The sequence below is a fragment of the Etheostoma spectabile genome, chromosome 17 (genome assembly GCF_008692095.1).
Source record: "Etheostoma spectabile isolate EspeVRDwgs_2016 chromosome 17, UIUC_Espe_1.0, whole genome shotgun sequence".
Taxonomy (NCBI): Eukaryota; Metazoa; Chordata; class Actinopteri; order Perciformes; family Percidae; genus Etheostoma; species Etheostoma spectabile.
The window spans coordinates 7,243,344-7,261,472 of NC_045749.1; the positions used below are offsets into that span (position 1 = coordinate 7,243,344).

The 18,129-nt window shown below is 41.0% G+C and overlaps 2 protein-coding genes across 7 annotated transcripts in view; one reads left to right on the forward strand and one right to left on the reverse strand.

The window, feature by feature from the left end:
• Window positions 1-9,083, forward strand: part of LOC116705102 (equilibrative nucleoside transporter 1) — a 37,477-nt gene extending 28,394 nt beyond the window's left edge. For all 4 annotated transcript variants that reach the window (XM_032540976.1, XM_032540974.1, XM_032540973.1 and 1 more), the window contains exons 6-13: window positions 476-610; window positions 1,494-1,591; window positions 1,859-1,940; window positions 3,168-3,253; window positions 3,546-3,654; window positions 4,907-4,992; window positions 7,135-7,334; window positions 7,524-9,083. In XM_032540976.1, coding sequence (XP_032396867.1) covers window positions 476-610; window positions 1,494-1,591; window positions 1,859-1,940; window positions 3,168-3,253; window positions 3,546-3,654; window positions 4,907-4,992; window positions 7,135-7,334; window positions 7,524-7,635 — 908 coding nt within the window. In that variant the 3' untranslated portion in view covers window positions 7,636-9,083. The remainder of the gene's footprint in view (window positions 1-475; window positions 611-1,493; window positions 1,592-1,858; window positions 1,941-3,167; window positions 3,254-3,545; window positions 3,655-4,906; window positions 4,993-7,134; window positions 7,335-7,523) is intronic.
• A 1,012-nt stretch (window positions 9,084-10,095) lies between these two features.
• The window catches only part of atl2 (atlastin GTPase 2), a 16,063-nt gene continuing 8,029 nt past the window's right edge, over window positions 10,096-18,129 (reverse strand). Inside the window, exons 4-16 of one of the 3 annotated variants that reach the window (XM_032540966.1) lie at window positions 16,883-17,014; window positions 16,673-16,777; window positions 16,534-16,584; window positions 16,379-16,435; window positions 16,076-16,168; window positions 15,639-15,777; window positions 15,399-15,526; window positions 15,012-15,068; window positions 14,859-14,930; window positions 14,144-14,575; window positions 13,130-13,144; window positions 12,507-12,828; window positions 10,096-12,248 (exon numbers count right to left, since the gene is read on the reverse strand). In XM_032540966.1, coding sequence (XP_032396857.1) covers window positions 12,688-12,828; window positions 13,130-13,144; window positions 14,144-14,575; window positions 14,859-14,930; window positions 15,012-15,068; window positions 15,399-15,526; window positions 15,639-15,777; window positions 16,076-16,168; window positions 16,379-16,435; window positions 16,534-16,584; window positions 16,673-16,777; window positions 16,883-17,014 — 1,422 coding nt within the window. In that variant the 3' untranslated portion in view covers window positions 10,096-12,248; window positions 12,507-12,687. The remainder of the gene's footprint in view (window positions 12,249-12,506; window positions 12,829-13,129; window positions 13,145-14,143; window positions 14,576-14,858; window positions 14,931-15,011; window positions 15,069-15,398; window positions 15,527-15,638; window positions 15,778-16,075; window positions 16,169-16,378; window positions 16,436-16,533; window positions 16,585-16,672; window positions 16,778-16,882; window positions 17,015-18,129) is intronic. The other 2 variants (XM_032540967.1, XM_032540968.1) reach the window with 2 other exon arrangements.

Below are 18,129 nucleotides of genomic sequence, written 5' to 3' on the forward strand. Positions count from 1 at the left end.
ATACATACATACATACATACATACATACATACATTCATTCTCTACCACATTGAGATTTAGAACACAGTCTGAAATCTCACATCATGTTTGATTTAGAGGGGAGGACCTCGTGACCTTAAAGCTTTGATGTCCACGTCGGCACATTCCTCTTAGTGGACATATGTTACAAGATTCCTGCAGCTGATTAAGTGCCAAAGTTGCTGTATGAACGGTTGTAATGCAAGTTTTTATGAAAAAACCTTATTGGCTACAACTTTGTGTAAAGTGAGAGAAACAAGTTATATAAAAGTAATGTAAAACAATTTCTTTGCTCTATGTGTTTTCATAAAGGATGTCATCTGTCTGTTTGTGACAGCAGTTTATTTTCATGGGCCTCTTTTTACTGTTGCTATGGGACAATGTGTTTTTTTTTTTTCTGTGTCACAGTGACTCTTTTAAGTATACTAATTCTTAAACATCCTTTTCCTATCCCCAGCGTTTGGGGCAATTCTTCAGGGCAGTTTGTTCGGGCTGGCGGGGATTCTGCCTGCCTCCTACACCACTCCCATCATGAGTGGACAGGGGCTGGCCGGCACCTTCGCTGCTTTCTCCATGATCTGCGCACTGGCCTGTATGTCTCACACACACAAAGCTCTAGTACACCTCTTCTTTTAGCAATAGAAATATGGATACACAAGAGGTGGACAAAATGCGGGGGGAAAAAAACTTACAACACACACACCTACATTATCCTTTTAGGAGGTGTTTCAAAAGTTGAAAGTTTTGTGTTTTCTGCGCACACCTGCTCTACTACAATAGCATTTTTAGAAATAAGACTCCCCATATCTTGCACAATTTGTAATTCTAACTTTTTATAAAATAATGAATTAAACTTTGTGGCTAATAATGAGTTTATTTTTGCTCTTAAGTGGAAGTCTGAAACCCACATTTACTAAAATATTGTTAGGTATTAAATATGTTAAATGATTAATTTTGTTTTGGTAAAGGGTCAGCCAAATGTTGAGTGATTAAACAATATTTTTTGTTAGCTGCTCTTTTAATTCTCCCGGCCATTATGGAAACCAAATTAGTTGCTTGGCTGTCCTTTCGGCACTCGGGATTAATTCTGCCAGATTTTCTCTGTGTGCTGACTCAGCCATGCTCATGTAGTTGAGCTGTATCAGCTGGATCACATCCATCTTGTTATCAATCTCTCATCAAACAAATGCAGTTTGAGTGAGTGCTTGACATTTCCAAAGATGTCAGGCTGCATCAAATTTGAGAGTTTTCATTAAAACCGATGGTCATTTTTGAGGCTGTGGTTTTCCTTAAGGTCTTTAAGCCAATGTTTGTGTCTGAGTTGGTTCAGTCTCATATACACCACAATTCAGAGCTGAAATGTTTAGTCGAGTAATTGGTTAGTAGAGCAACTGAAAAATAATCTGCAATTATTTTGATAATCTTTGAGTCTTTGAAAAATGGCAAACATTTATATTCTGTGTTTTTCTTTGTAGCTGGATCAGCCCTTCAGGACAGCGCTTTTGGTTACTTCATCACAGCCTGTGTTGTTATTCTCCTGGCCATAATGTCCTACCTCGTTCTGCCCAGGATGGTAAGAACTCAACTTCTCTAAATTAAACATGGTTTTATAGTGTCTTTTTATCAAGTGTTTGTTTAAAACCACTTGATAATGTGTTCCCATTTTTCATTAAATTTGTACCATTTTGGAAAAAGGTCCAAACTCTATTCTCTGTGAGGTAATAGATAACACATCAGTTAGAACTTACAGCATCTCAGGGAACATGTGCTCCCTGCTTCCTTAATCGACTGTGCTGGCTGAGTCGAAATACCTCATTATGGTTGCTGTTTTTGGTAACAGGAGTTTTTCCAGTACCACATGGAGAGTAATGGATCCAGACCCTCTGCCGATGAGGAGAACAAGATGGACTTACTCAAGAAAGGTATGTGCAGTATGCTTACAGGCCTGCTCAGAAATTCAGGCTCAAGTTTCCAAAAATTAGCATGGATGAAAATTTTCTTCAAATGACGCCCCCAACACAAACACAAGGTTGTCTCTTGGATAACTTAATAACACGATAGGTTCATGTCATGGACATCTTTTTTCTTATTTGTTTGGTGTGTTTGATGGCTCTTAAGGATTTTAATTGGCTGAATGTTATTGGGTTTCTATCAGAGTACAGAGTTTTAGCCTTTAGGGTTTTTAGAGAAATCATCTTTGGGAATTGTACTTTAGGTCACTTTTCATTTTTGATTTTATGTACTACTGCTTGTACCTTTTTGACTTTTATCAAAGGACCAGACATTTTCCTACAAAGTTGCTCATCCTTTGACACGGGTGATTCAACCAGAAAGGTTTCGTGTCCGTCCAAGCCTAGAAAGCACTCAAACTGCGAGTCGCCTGACATTGTCTGTGCAGAAGCAGGACTTTTACTTCTCTGTAAAAAAAAAAGAACAGAAAAAAGCTATCATCATAATATAACCTTATCATAGGACGTTACTTTTTTGTCAGACATGCCATTTTAATTATTTTCTGGTTGTTATATAAGTGTCTCCTTTACACCCAAAGGGTTTGGAAAGCCAAATGAACAATGAAAGTTTTTTTTCAGTTTGTGTTTTGGAGACAACTCGACTAGTGTGATTCTCTAGCAATAAAGCTATAGTGCGTAGTTTCTGCCACCCCCGTGAGGAATTCTAAGTAATGACAACAAAACTCTGTTGACGTGTCCACATGATACAAGCGCATTGCCCCCCACCCCTTCCCCACGCAATTGCTAGTAGCCAAGGAGGATGTGGAGGATTATAACAAACATGTCAGACTCTTCAGAAGAGGTAATTATCTTCTCTTGAGTTTCTGCGTGGGAAAGTCACCGGGCGACACCGTCTTCTAAACATAGCCATACTGAGAAATACAGGTGGAGTTGTGTGGAGCTGATAGTCTTATTTAGCTTTGTAACAACTCATTTGTCAGTGGCTTAAACGTTACAGACATTTATTAATATCAAAACTTTACCTACTAATGTTTGAGAGTGTAATGGGAACCCTATGTTACATTACAATTGAAAACCTGTGCGTACATCCACTCAAATGTTGTAAAATTATGTTCTTAACTCCCATGTGTCACTTGACCAACTTAATGATAGAGAGGTATTTGTTTCTTTCTTTTTCAGAAAGTCCAGCAGAGAAGCGACCGGTGGTGAGTCTGATGGAGGACGAGGCCAAACCCACCGTGTCTGTGTTAAACATCTTCAAACAGGTGAAATGACTTGCTCACTTTGGGAGATACAATATGAAGACAACTTCATTTAATGGATGCCAGAAAAGCATTGCATACACAGTTAAAGAGGCAAGACACCTGTGCTATGAAACATTCTCACCATTTCAAACTTCACTAGTTTCTGTCAGATTGACCAGTAATGTCAGTCAGTCATTCCCATCACTAGTTAGAGATAAGCAGCTTCATTCTCAGGACCACTTTATGCAGTTTCCACCTTCTACTTACATAACTACATAATAATGATTATGTTCGTCTTGTGCTGTCTAATCAGATATGGGTGATGGCTCTGTCAGTGTGCTTCATCTTCACTGTCACCATCGGAACATTCCCAGCCGTGACAGTGGATGTCGAGTCGACGGTAGCAAATGGAGGCGCCTGGGGTGAGTCGCCATTTCTAACATCCATACAAAGCTACACTGCTGCAGTAGCTAGTGAAAAGTGTTTCCGCTAGAAAACAATTGGTGCCGGTCATGTGACCTGTAAGGATTCATTTTACCGGTCAAATATTTTGTAACTGGTGCCGAATCGTCCTCGCTGGCAATTCCCTGGCTTAATTTACGTTAGACCGGACGCTGCTCGGTTTCATAAAGTAATTCACAATATTTTCTTGTTTCGCCATGGCTTGGGTTTTGACTTTCCTGCTTGGATGTCACAGTGTTGTAGTTTTGTAAATTACAATAGAGAACTGCATCAAATCAGAGTGTGTCATGTTGTTTTTCCTTTATCGGATATGCTACAGTTATTTTTTTAAATGAAACCCAAAGAACAAAAGATATATGAAAATCACTTTAGCCTATTCATTTTAACACAAATCAAATTGTGTTAAATTAAATTATGACCGGAGACAATTACAATTCCCGGGCCTCATCATTTTATTCCGATAATTACCGGACAACGGAAACTCAGCTAGTGAGGCATAACTATGATTATGGGACATTTGATAGGGGTAACTGCCAAGTCCTTGTCCCTGTTACCAAACATTGTTACCAAACATTTTTTGGAATAAACTTAATTTTGTTTCCCTCCAAAAAGCTGGGCCGATTTTAACTCTTAACCTCAGACAATAAGGGCGTTTTGTCTTTTAAATAACGAAACCAAGTTGGTAGACAAACAGAAATAGTTAAAACTTATTTACATCATTTTACTATTTACTATTATCAAAAAGGAAATATTGTCTCCAACACGCCGAGACAAAACTGAGACATCACTGGGATCTTTCCTTTTCCTTTTTCTAATGCTGCATAACTTTTCCCTGTAAAAATACTGAAATTAGTTTTAATCCTTATTAAGCACCCTCTTAAGGAATACTCCACGGAAAGTCTGCCTTTTGTTAAATCCTCTATTCCCTATAGGCGTTGTCCTGTAGCACAGGAAGCTGTCTGCTTGGATTCACACAACCCGGGGTCACAGCAAAAGATTTTATGGAAATAGTTTGAGACGTTTCTAAGGATTCTGTGGTATACACAGTAAGTGCTGTGAGTCCAAGCTGACAACCTCCCTAAACGAGAAAGCTATAAACTTCTTAGCTCCAGCTTTCAAGCCCCCACCCAAGTTGATGTTTTCTTTCAAGCACAGACATCGGCAGTCTGGTTGTTGTTAACAACAACTTTGTTTGTTTTGCTTCGTTTTCAGATACTTACTTCATCCCTGTGTCCTGTTTCCTCCTCTTTAACTTGATGGATTGGGCTGGCAGGAGTCTGACGGCCGTCTGCTTGTGGGTCAGTAACATGTTTTATCGACAGTGCTTGTCATAACCACCTGGTATTCTCAGAAGGACCTACAGTTACTTAATGTATGCTGCTACTAAGGTGTAAAATTCTACTGGAGCATATTTCAAAATGTACCAGTTTGTAATAATGACAGTGACCAGTACGCCTGCATGATTCGGGGAAAAATTTGAATCACGTTTTTTTTTTTCGCTTGGATTTGATATCACGATTCTTTTTTCTCACGAAGTGTAAGGTTTAATGCACACATGAATCATGACAAAACAAATTGGCAGTACCAAACATGTAGTTTTTGGTACATATAGTTAATTGCGCATCACCACAAGCCTTCAAACATAGTGGCTTTAATGGAGAGAAGGGAGCGCAATGCAGCGCTTTAAAACCTATTTTATACGATCTATGTTTAAAACTCACAGAAGAAAGCAGTAGAGCCCGACTGATAAAGGATTTTTAAGGCCGATACCAATACAAATATTTGGTTATTTAAAAAATCTGATATGCCGATATATTGGCCTATTTTATTTTTATTTTTAATCCAGAAACGCGTTATAAAACATAAACAGATTTCCCTGACATTAGTTATTTGTAGTTAGAGTTCTCACTAAAATAATAGGATAAAAATTTGTTTTATTGTCACAACAGAACAGAGGAACATCAAAATATATAAAAAGTTTGGATAGGTAAAATGTATAAAAATATAAACTTAAGATATGAAACTTAAATTCCTTTGAACAAAAACGCATAACAAAAAAAAAATCAGTGTTGCCAACTGGGACGTTGCCCTCGGGTGGAGAAACTGTGCAACGTCAACGCTCATAATGCCGATACCAATAGATCGGGAAATGCTTAATATCGGTCAATAATATCGGTCGGGCTCTAGAAAGTCGTAGCGTTTGAGATGCAGTCGGCTCGTAAAATTAAATGAATATATATATATATATATATATGAAAATAATTTGAAGTCATTTAAAAATAAAAGTATAGTATTTATTACTATTAATCGTGTGCCGGCCTAGTGACCAGTGCTTAACCTTTGCTTGCTCACGCAGCCCAAACAACAAATCAATTAAAGAATAGGACTATAGTTTATAAACACGTTTGCCTTTTATAGAGTTCAAAATATTTAGTATGAACTGCTGTTGTCTGGCGGGCGAATAGCGCTATGGACAGCAACAGGCACACTTAATGGAAGCCTTTAGCTGCATAACATGTTTACACACGAATACATTACATCACCATGGGTGAATGGTGGAAAAACATCAGTCTTGGAACTTGGGGTCAAAATAAAGGAGACACGTTTTGTTGATGAGATCGGAGATTTGTTTTGGATAAAAAGCGTGTGTGTGCGTGCTGTGTGAAGGAAGTGGTTTTGGGGGGTCAGAGAAGAGTGACGGTGTTGTTGAAGGTTTGCTCCTTCTTCTCTTACATGCACATCTGGATAAAGGATGGCAGCTTTTGAGGTTTTTAAACTGCGAAGAAGAATCTGGGTCTTGTGTCTGTTGTCATGAAGACTTTTCCTTACAAGCGTTAATAAGACTCTTGGCGTATCCGGCTGTCTAGTGTTATTTTCACCAGTTGATTGTCCCATGGCCCTTTTCCTTTTTGTCCGTCAAATATAAGCTTCTTTTCTGACACAGATCTCTCAAAGGTTTGTCAAGAAAATAAATTTACAAACAAGTCTAATTTGCTGCGATCCAGAGGTAATAATCAAATGTAATCAATTCATTTAGTCCAAACGGAGTATGGTCAGTTAACCCAGTCTGATCTACATCGGAATGCAGCCTGTTATTAGTGCAGATAACAGCAGTCAGCTGCTCCAGGATCATGTGAGTTTATTTACCGTCATTAGACGGCACTGATGCTGACGCTTTCCACTGAGGTGCTTTTGTGACTTCCTGTCCTTTGATCTGTCATGTCTTTAAACAGCTCTGTCCCAGTTTCTCCCAATAAAGCACCCATAGTATTCAGTGTATGTGCACACATATCCTGTACATGTACTGTATGTATTCAGTGTCCGTGGGAAATAAAAACACACAAAAGTATGTTAGTGTTAGTATTAATTTCTGTGTGTGTGTGTGTCTCTCTCTCTCTCTCTCTCTCTCTCGCTCTCTCTCCCCCTCCCCCTCCCCCCAGCCGGGCAAAGACAGCATGTGGCTTCCTGTCCTGGTTGGTCTGCGGATCGTCTTCGTCCCTCTCTTCATGCTGTGTAACGTCCAGCCCCGTTACTACCTCCCTTTGGTGTTTGGCCACGACGCCTGGTACATCATCTTCATGATCTTCTTCTCCTTCTCCAACGGATACCTGGCCAGTCTCTGCATGTGCTTCGGACCCAAGTAAGAACCACACATTCTTCACACAACCTTGAATCAAACAATGTCATAAAGTCATCTAATTCATGGAAAGAAAGTGAATACTAATATAATGTTGAACTATTCCTTCAAGTGATGCCACATCTAACATTGTGTTTCATGGGGAACTCACTCCTTCCTAATGAATGTTGTCCCTCTGTTGTCTCTGTACAGGAAGGTCTCCCAGCATGAGGCGGAGACGGCCGGGGCCATCATGGCCTTCTTCTTGTCCCTCGGCTTGGCGCTGGGCGCTGCAGTCTCATTTGCTTTCCGGGCCCTGATCTAAAAGATCTCCAGTCAAACCATCAGTAGATGTAGACTTAGATTAGACCACCCCGCCCTCAAACCCTCTCCCTGTCTGAACCCGTCATGGGAGAGCCGTGCTTCTCTACAACAATCTCCGACTGAGTGGAGACAGCACGGCAGATTAGAAGACTAGAGGATATCCAGTCTTCTGAAGTGTACAGTAGAGACTTATCTCATATACCGTAGCCATCTCGGCAACAATATAAGCTGAAACATGTTAACTGAATATTAGTTATCTCGATGCCATTGATCAAACGGGTTGCTTCTCTGATGGAATTGAAGAGTTCATAGTGCAACTTAACAAGCAAATAGAAACCAAAAGTGTAGAGAATCCGTTGCAGTGGACTCGTTGTGACAGCAGAAACTCTTCAAGGTGTGTTTTAAGTTTCCCCGGATCTCCCGAATCTCGACCCCAGTGTTAATGAAGAGGTCCCGTACACGCAGTATCCTCGAGCCTCATTCCTATGTATCCTATCAATGGCTTGTAAAGTTATACATTTCTTTAACTTTAGAAATCCTATGAAGTTATGATGGTGTGTGCATAAAGTCTTAACAGATTTTTATTAATGAGGCTCTTAGATTCTGCTGTTCGGCTCATCTATATAAACCTTTAAATTTAACCCATCAGTTTGTAAACTGATTTTTTTTTAAATTTATTTATATGACTTCACTCTGGACATGTGCAGCTTTTTAACTTTGATCAAGCCAAATACATAAAAAATGGGAAAATTATGAACTTTGAAGGGAGATTACCATTATCCATGTGCCTTGTGTAAACCGCTTCACTCCCTCGATCTACTTGTCAATTTGGGTCACTCGTATTTGTAAACTTCCTCATAACAAATGAGTAAATTCTCAAAGAATGTAAGGCTGGACTAGATCTTAAAGACCATGTTTCAATCAATCTGCTGAATATTCGTTATCTTAGAGAGTGGTGTTTGTTTTTAGTTATAGTTGAAGTACCAGTGTGGGTCTGTTTGGTTTGTCTGAAAACACAGAGGTCACGTTTTCTGTCTCGATTTTTCAGTCCACATGTTGAAGTTTTCACTGTTACTGTGTCTTCCTGATAAACAGATTTTGCCACAATGTAATTTTGAACGCAGCAAAAAGAAAATATGCAGCCGTCAGTGACGTGAAATGCACCATTTGTGAGTGAGATTGGGAAACTTTTTAAATCTCATTCTTTCGCCTTCATGAGCCTGTGACATTTCTCATTTAAACATGTTTTCATAAGTTTTGTATCCAAATAGTTTTTAGTATGTTTTTTTTTAAACTTTACGACTTGGCTCTCGCTGAGTTGGTGTTATGAATGAGGAGGTAAAACACCTTGTGCCGATCAGTGTTATATTTTTTGTGGCATTTTGGATGCTTTTGTTGTCCAAATATTACTGATAATTCCAGCTGTATATCCTACCTGCCTGTTTTTTTTTTTTTTTTTTTTTTTAAAGCACATTGGTCAGTCATGCACCATTAAAAAGTTACTTATATTGCAGCTTCAAAAAAGTTCTGTGATAAAATAAAAAACTGTATTTTTAAGAATCTGGCTCCTGCTTCTGGTCATTTTTGGAAACACACTGCTTGACATTTCAGCAGTTGAATAGGTTAGAGATGATCTGGTAATGAAGAAATTATTTATAAAGCATCTGACAAACGGCTCTTTACTTAATTCACTTGAATGTCCAGAATAAACTGGCAGCGTTACTCAGCTGATCATGCCCGCTGATCTTTCCCTTGTGCTGCGTCTGCATGTGACTGAATAATGCAGTCAACGAGAATACGCCTCAGTGTTCGTCACCGAAAAATGTATTTCTTGGCAACTGCTCAGCGACCCTTTATGAAACAAGGCCGTTGATTAGGCAAGTCTTAACTCAGGGAAAGCACTACTCACTGCTCTGAAATGGAAGACTAACTCAATGATATTAAATATAAAAAAACAGATTTCCCATTAGTTTTTCTCCATAGCTTCAACACATTTCTTAAAATGAACCCAAGTTAACTGCATTAACTTAGCCCCAGTTTACTTAACCGTAGCAGCTGCCTGTGATTTCTCTCAGGCTATACTTCCCTGAGTGGTGGTTGCAGCTGTAAGCACCCTGAAGGAAAGAACTGCTTATATGACTATTTGTACAGCACCTTCAATATAAGAAATGCAGCATAAAGTGCTTTTACAGTAAGGCATTCATTATTTTTTTTAGGATTATTTTCGGGCATTATAGAGCTTTATTTTCATAAGACAGATTTGTGCATTAGATGCATTGTGTTTAGTGTTGTGAGGAACTCGTTTGGACATATGACAAGGAATGGGTCTTGAAAATTGTGTTTATATGAAAGAAGAGAAAAAAAAAAAGAAAAAAAAGGCAATGGAGAAAAACTAATGTTAAGTTGGTTCACCTTTTCCAATAAACAATCCTATAGAAGAACAGACAAAAAGGAGCCAAAATAATTGAATTCAGGATTTATTCTTAAGGTAAACATTCGATTCAAAAATAAATTACCGGAGATATCTTTAAAAGGCAGACAGACATCGTCTCCAACCCACTCGTCACAAATGATTTTCCTATCAGAATCCAAATATTCACACCACATCTCTATTAACGTCCGTCCTCATGAAAAGGAGATTTAACTAGTGTAAGCCCTAAAGCAGCAACTTATTCTTAAACCACAGACTGTTAAATTGATCAAAAAACAAAGCCATTGTCAACTGATTCACTATAAAATGTATACAAAGTTTATTTAAATATTTAATCCAACATACATGCCCGATTGGTAATATGTGAACACAGAAAGAGAGAGGCTGTACACAATGAGACTGGCGATTGAGGTGAGAAATGTGGATGGAATCAATAAAAAAGCTCACACAGAAGAGCAGCTGTGAGAAATATAAAGGGGGGGGGGGGGTTCAGGTTTCAGTCAATTTAATAACATTACATCAGGTCTCTATTGTGGAGTGACCACATTTTATTAAGCTGCTTTCAGGAGACCCAGCTCTGACAGAGAAATGGTCAACAGAGTGACTCAGATGTATCCAACTCTAGAGAAGGAACAGCAAAAAGGCAGTAGATACAATCACGTCTGGTCACATAAAGAAACTGATTTTGGGAGATCTGCTTACTCAGTTTTTCTGAGTTAGAATAAAACTGCTGTCGTTTCTATGAGTGGCACCACCAACACTTACTCAAAAAAAATATTTTCCAAAATGTCTAACTATTCCTAAAAAGGTGTAATAGGAGTTTAAGCTAAAAAAACTCCCCAAAAGTGAAAGAAGCGAGGACCTAAACATGTGAGGGGAAACATCCAGGGCTAGTGTGGCCTTCATAAAAGGCGGTGGAAGAGAAAATGGTTCAAAATGACAGACCATCCTCCCCGGCGACTACAGAGGCTTGGACTCTAAAAGGCTCTTAGCTAGCTTAATGCTACAACACAGTAGCTCTTAACACCATGCAGAGGGCCAAACACTGGCAGGTCCGCTACAAGACGCCAAAGGCCAGATAAAACACGTCAGTCCTAAAATTAAAAACATGTCAAAATCAGCTGAGAGGCTCGAGGCTTCCTACAGTTCTCTTCAGGATTACAGTCACAAAACATTAAAGGGAAAGAATACGTACAGATGTGTAGAAGCAACCTGAGGCCAGAGTTTGATTAACTAAACTAAATGAATGGGAGACAGCCAAGTGAACTAGTGGTGTCAGAAGACGGAAAAATACAGTTTGGATTGATTTCCAGTTCAGATTTGTACAAGAAGACAGCAATTCACCAGGAAGGAACTTTGACAGCTTGTCCATGACGGGCTTTTCGATTTACTCCCACTCCAGTAGAATTAATGAAATGGTATTCCTGATTTTACTGAATTAACAAAAAGACATGAACCCGACAAATCCCGTCATAATTAGTTGATTATCACTTGTGCTTGTAGGAAACGTTAATAAACAGGCTGAAGAGAAAGTGAACTGAGCTCTGGCCTGTAAGACAAAACGATCAATGCACAGAAAAGTGTTTCAGTTTGCATCCATTGTTGACAACAGTTGCCTACGGCGGTGTCAGTTTTCCCTGAATTACAGCTCAATCCTGAAGCGAGCGCAGTCTGCTACCAGCAAGTGAGTGTGTGTGTGTGTGTGTGTCTACAACATGAGACGCATCTATCACAGCATGGCACACCGGAGAAGAAGACCGTCCTTTAGGTCCTGTTTTGGCAAGAGGCGTCACCACCGGCTCGTCTGCTCGGTCCTCTCATGACGCTGCAGTTTCTGCTCTGAGGCACTAGAGGGCGATGAAGAGCAGGGCAGACAGCGAGCCTACAGGTCCACAACAGCAAATATTGAGGGAGGGGCAGCGATGTGATGATGGACGTTTGGAGGGGGATAAAAGAGGGGTCAGCTTTGGTGTTGAACTAGTTTCACTGTTCTAGGATTGAACACATTGAGCGAGTGGGCAGGAGGGTGATGAACATGACGGGGGAGTAGAGGAGGGAGAGCGTCAGTGAGTCTTTAACTTGGTGTGCTGTGAGCTCTGCTCTGTCAAGCTGGCTTTGATAGAGTTAACCACCGTCTGTCTGACGTTGTCTTCCATATAATGTTCACTTAGCGGCTTCAAAACCTGTGGGAGAGACGAGAGCAAAATCAGGTTAACGGGTCTCAAAAAACATAACAAAGATATATAAAAGGGAACAATGAAACAAAGAAAGAAGGTTAGGGAAAACGTTTAAGGGGAAAATAAAGAAACAAAAACAGCATGTAGTCTCCAGAATGGCAACCACAGAAACAAAACCCAAGATTCACAACTGAACAAAACCGCTTCAACTGAAAAAGAAAACAAAAGAAAAAAAGAAATCAGCCATCCAAGATGATTATAAACCATTTGGGCAGGCGTCCATGAGATCCTGAGACGATCCTGGCCTGCCAGTGTTCAGAGGGTGTCCAGGGGTTAAAGTATAAGAATCCAGCACCATTGGACTGAACATTAACAATAAAAGAAGCCAGCAAAGGAAGTTTGGATATGAGAAGGACGTTTAACAGTCTGTAAATTCGGCCAGTAGCTATTTCATCTTCTTGTAGTAGTTGTTGTTGAGAGGAGACAGAGCTTGGAGTCCCAGCATCGCTCCTGATGGGAATGAAGGGAGGAGAGAGACGGGCCAAGCCAGGCGGCTCCTGACAGGCTCCAAAAGTTTGGAAAACACCTGAGAGGACAGCAGGGAGGAACGGGAGAGTTAAAACAAGAAACAAGACTGACAGCAAGACAGACACTGGAGCACGAGGGATAAAAGATGAGAAAGATTTGTCCAGACATTTGGGGAAGAGATTAAGCGGAACTAGAAAAAGGTAACAAAAAAATAAGGAGAGAGATTAAAGCCTGAGAAAACTTGGTAGATGTTGAACAAAACAGAGGAAAAGAATACAGGAAGACTGGTAGCAGAAGGTGGAGAAAGTAAAAGGAAAGGCAGGCAGAAGATCAGAGAAATGGGAACCGACACCGCTCACCTTTCTGACCGTCTTCTGTAAAGCAGGGAGGGAGGAAGAGACACAAAAGGAGAGGAAGGAGGGAGACGTCAGATAGATAAGGAACACAGAAACACCCTTTGACTTCATATTTGTGCTCCTGAGTGCCGAGTCTGCAGGCCAACAACTGAAAGAATGAAAGCGTTTCCGGGAGGTGGGGGGGAGTGAAAAGTGATGAAGAGTGTATGAGCTGGATGACAGCATGTGAAGGCAATCATAATCATGCAGTGAATCAAAGGAAATAAAGACTGATGGATCTTGTTTTTCTGGCTTTTAAAATCACCTAGAAATAAAAAAGCAACACCAATCAAACTAATACGGAAAACTACATTTGACGAGGTTATATGACATTTCTAATTTCCAGAGCTTTTCTGGTGAAAAACCTGAAGTGTTCTAGCTTAAAGGTCCCATGACATGGTGCTCTTTGGATGCTTTTAAATAGACCTTAATGGTCCCCTAATTCTGTATCTGAAGTCTCTTTCCTGAAAATCAGCCTTGGTGCAGAATGATAGCCACTAGAGCCAGTCCCACAATGAGCTTTCCCTAGGATGTGCCATTTCTGAGTCTGTAGCTTTTGAGGAGGAGAGGGGGGGGCCAAGGTGGAGACTGGGGGCGTGGCCTTGACCAACTGCCACTTTGCTCGTTTGAAAGCCATGATGTCTCTCTCTCGGGTGGGCCAAATTCTCTAGGCAGGCAAAGCAAAGAAAGGGGAGGTAACCTTGCCCCTTATGAAGTCATAAGGAGCAAGATTCCAGATCGGCCCATCTGAGCTTTCATTTTCTCAAAGGCCGAGCAGGATACCCAGGGCTCGGTTCAAACCTATCGCCATTTCTAGCCACTGGGGGACCATAGGCAGGCTGGGGGAACTCATATTAATATTAAAAAAAACTCATAAAGTGAACTTTTCATGCCATGGGACCTTTAAGGTAGTTGATATCACTCAAGCTTAGTACAAAAATCATACTTGTACTTAGTACTCCCTCATCGACGACCCACCTGTTCCCAGAGTGTCTCGGCCACCAGATCTATCATCGTTCCCAACTCCCGAAACTCTCCAGAATACTTGACATACGCCCAGGCGCAGAGCGAAAGCAGCGCCACGCCCATGACCAGGTTAGACAGCACAGCTAAGGTGCTCAGCCCGATGAAGCCCGTCACGCCGGACACCACGTAGGTGGCAAACATGACTGCGAAAAGCGTGGCAGGTGTGCGTGCGGTGTAGAAGATGTTTTTGCCGTCGTTGTGCTTGGAGAAGTTGGTGTAGGTCTCGTCCAGCTCGGACTCCAGCTGGCTCTGGTAGCGCTGGCAGAACTCCTCGCCGCCCATTTTCTTTACGGAGCGGAAGTAATGCACCGAGTGCTCTCGAAACTCCTCGTGGAAGCGCTCCAGGTCAGCCGGGGCAATGTATGGCTTGTCCCCACCGCAGACCTGAAAATGACAGGAAGAAAGCTTGACCTGACAGAAGGGATCAAGGCTCAAGGGAACTCCAGTTAGATATTCATTGGGCCCCGTTTTGCAGGATTTTTTATTAGATATTATGAAATTTGAACAATTCTGTTCAGTGTGCTGCTAGCTTCCTGTGACCAATATAAAATTCTGACCATGGCTACACCCTGCTCTCCCTCAATGACACCTGCTTGTCTTTGGCAACCTTTGGGCTTTTGAAATGATTGTGCTTCACAATGACTGTGACAAACAAGCATGTCCTTACCAGCTCCATGTTCTTGCCGTACATGTCTTTGGCTCCTGCCACAGCAGTCAGGTTGTTGGCTTCTGCTGTCGCCTGAAAAACAGGAGAAATCAATGACATTCAAAAAAAAACCTGAAACGTGTGACTCATTCTTAAGATCAGACAGTAACTAACCTGCAGCATGGACTTTGGGTGAGGCAGTTCCTCCCCTTGGTAGATTTTTATGTAAGCCTGCAGGAATGTAGAATAATACAGATTATCACACCAGTTTTTCCAGTACAGTGTTAACATTCTGGCAGTTCACTAAGGAATCTAACAGCCTGGTAAGAACTGTTTTACAACTCACTTTCGGAAACGTATTGCACAGAGGTGCTGTTTAAAAAATTAACAACCATTAATACTCGTACATGTCAACTGTGGCTAAAACCCCAAAACATTTTGTGTCGTTTATTCACCCTAAAGCTTATGCAGACTAGGCAGCAGAGTGTATAATTTGAGGCTTTTATCGATCTAAAACAGATAAGTGTGAAACTACTGGACTTTAATAAAATCCTGCAGGACCTTGAAGTACTCCAGAAGATCTCTGCAGGTGACTTTGTTCCCTCCAATCTCTTTCTCCACCAGTCGGTCCGGGGCCAGGAGGAGAGGCACCAGTTCTGCCAGCGCCCTCTTAAAATCATCATCAATGTCTGAAACACACAAGCACACACCTTGATAATCCTCTGAAACATGACATTTCATTCCAGCATGTTTTAGCTACAGCTCTTCCATTATTCACGTTCATTGTTCCTGTTTTCTCACCTTTCAGCCGGCCGTCAAAGTAGGGGTTGGTGGCCACCTTGAGGCCCGGATGTGGCAGCAGGAAGCAGCCGATGTTGGAGAAGCAGGAGTGGATGTGCCTCCGGACATTCTGCAGCTCTTCGTGTTGGTTCTGTTTCACCTGAGTCAGCAGACAACTATTTACTCTCACAGTGAAAGTCTGTACTTTTTCTTCTTCCTAAAGTGTGTGGAATGTGCACACACACAAAATTTGCGCACACCTGAACAGATGATGACACAGAAGTATGTTGGCGCTGTTTGAAAAAAAAGGTGCGGTGTGTTTGACAGGAGCAGTGAGTGTGTGAACTGCTGCATAAATATCTTCAAAAATGTGTAGAAATATCAGGGTCGAAAATTATTTTCTGCCGCGACAAAAAATAAAATTTGCATTTTGAACTTTATTTAAATAAGATTCTCACCTGTAGTCTTTTGTTGAGGAAGTTGTTGCCTCCTTCCAGCCCGTAGTCGTGTTCATAAGGATAACTCCAGTCACGAATCAGAAACATCAGGGACTGAAACACACCGCCAACATCACAGAGACACAAAGACAAATTACAGATATAGATATTGTTCCCATAAATATTAACATTATAGAAGTACATGACTTGCTGCGCAGCCACATATTGTACACTGTAGGTAGATTTTCTGGACAAGGTGCATGTTTATTGGTACATGTCATTAGGACTACATGCATGCACACAGTCAACAGAAGCAGTCAGTACCTGGAAAGGTTTCAGGTAGATCTCTTCCATTGCCAGCCGGCCATATTCTGTGAAGAGCTACATGGGAGAAGAAAAAAAATTATAAACAGAAAACAAGAGTAACTGTAACTTTGGTGCCACTTTCTCCTGGGAGGAGAGGAAGACATGACACCTACCTGCAAATGCTGCAGGTCATCCTCCTGTATGTTCTGGGACAGATTGTACACCTGAAATCCAAGAAACAACATGAGACATGATATTTTGTGAGAAAGGAAAGCAGCAGACTATCAGACAAGACATCACTTAAAGTCCCACCTGTACAGAGCTGGTCATAGTGCTGAGGGCAAACACAGTGGCACAGTCCTTTATGGTGGACTGGCTGTCAAATGCTCCTTGAGTGTCAACGAGGAGCACTGCAACCTGTTGGGACGAGATGAAACAGTCGAATTATACTGCCAACATGTGCACTTTTTTTACCAAACTGATACAAGGACTTATGGTATCGTTTGCTCAATAACTGTGTACCTTGCTGCCATCAGGCTTGTCGACCACAAAGACTTCGCTCCAGATCTGAATTCCTGTGGTCTCCCTCTCGCAGCCTCCTCTCCAGGTAAACCCAGTCAGGGGCTCATCATCCCCTCCCATCCACGGCTTGCCCTGTTGCAGAAGTAAAGAGGGAAGAGACAGTAAGATGACAGGAAAGAGACAGAAGCCATGAAGATTGATTAATGCAGTTATAATAGGGGAATCCACATGGATTTAAGAGTAAAGATGAGGGAACGTGTGAGAGGAAGAGAAGACAGAGATTGTGGGGAGGAGATAGAGAGATAATGGTACGAGAGAAAGAGGGAGGAGAGGAAAAGGTCAATGGACTGAAGTTCACCAGCATTTGGCTCAGATTACCACCTCAAGAGGAGATGTGGTTAGGTATTGCATTATGTGATGCTTTATATTTTTATTGTTTTACTTGAGACCCCTGAAACCCCTTGTCCAAATTATTATGAAATTTGATTTGTACATTCGCACATCTAATAGACAACATGCATTGATTTTGGTGACCGGGTAGACTATAATCCAACACCACCACCAGGCCACATTTGGATGAACCTTATATAACTAACACGCAATCTAGCAGTACAATGTTGATGATTATTGAACTTGAGTACAGATCACTTTGGGACACTATGAATGAATTGTGACTCCCACGCTGACAAGACTAGTGGTACTGCAGCAAAATTTGAGACTCCAACCATAGCAAAAGATTTAATGTTTATTTTGTCAGAGTACAAAAAGGTCAAATTGTAGCAACACATTGTGCCCTTGTTTTTATTTCCGGCGGTTAAGTGAGGAGATCTACTGACCACAAATAGGAAATGTATAAACAAGCCTCACAAGCAAATACCTCATTTGCAAGGCAAAGTATGCATGGACACTGATTCTAGGTTTTCTACAACATGACATCTGTCCTGAATGCCTCACCAGGATCTTTTGACCGAGGAAGATGATAATTGTCATTTGATATAAAATACCTGCAGTCCAATAATAACAAAACCAATAACAGATAAAACACACAACACTGACAACTGCTATTTGTAACATGAACTTCTGCATCTAACTGAATATAAAGAACTACAGTCTGAACAAATAGCATCAGTGTTTGGGGAGAAATGTGAACATGTGCAGATCCGGTCAGACTTGCATGAATGGCCACGTTCATGCTGCCCAACAGCTGTGAGAAAAACATTGCTCCGTCTTTACGGTGGTGTGTATTA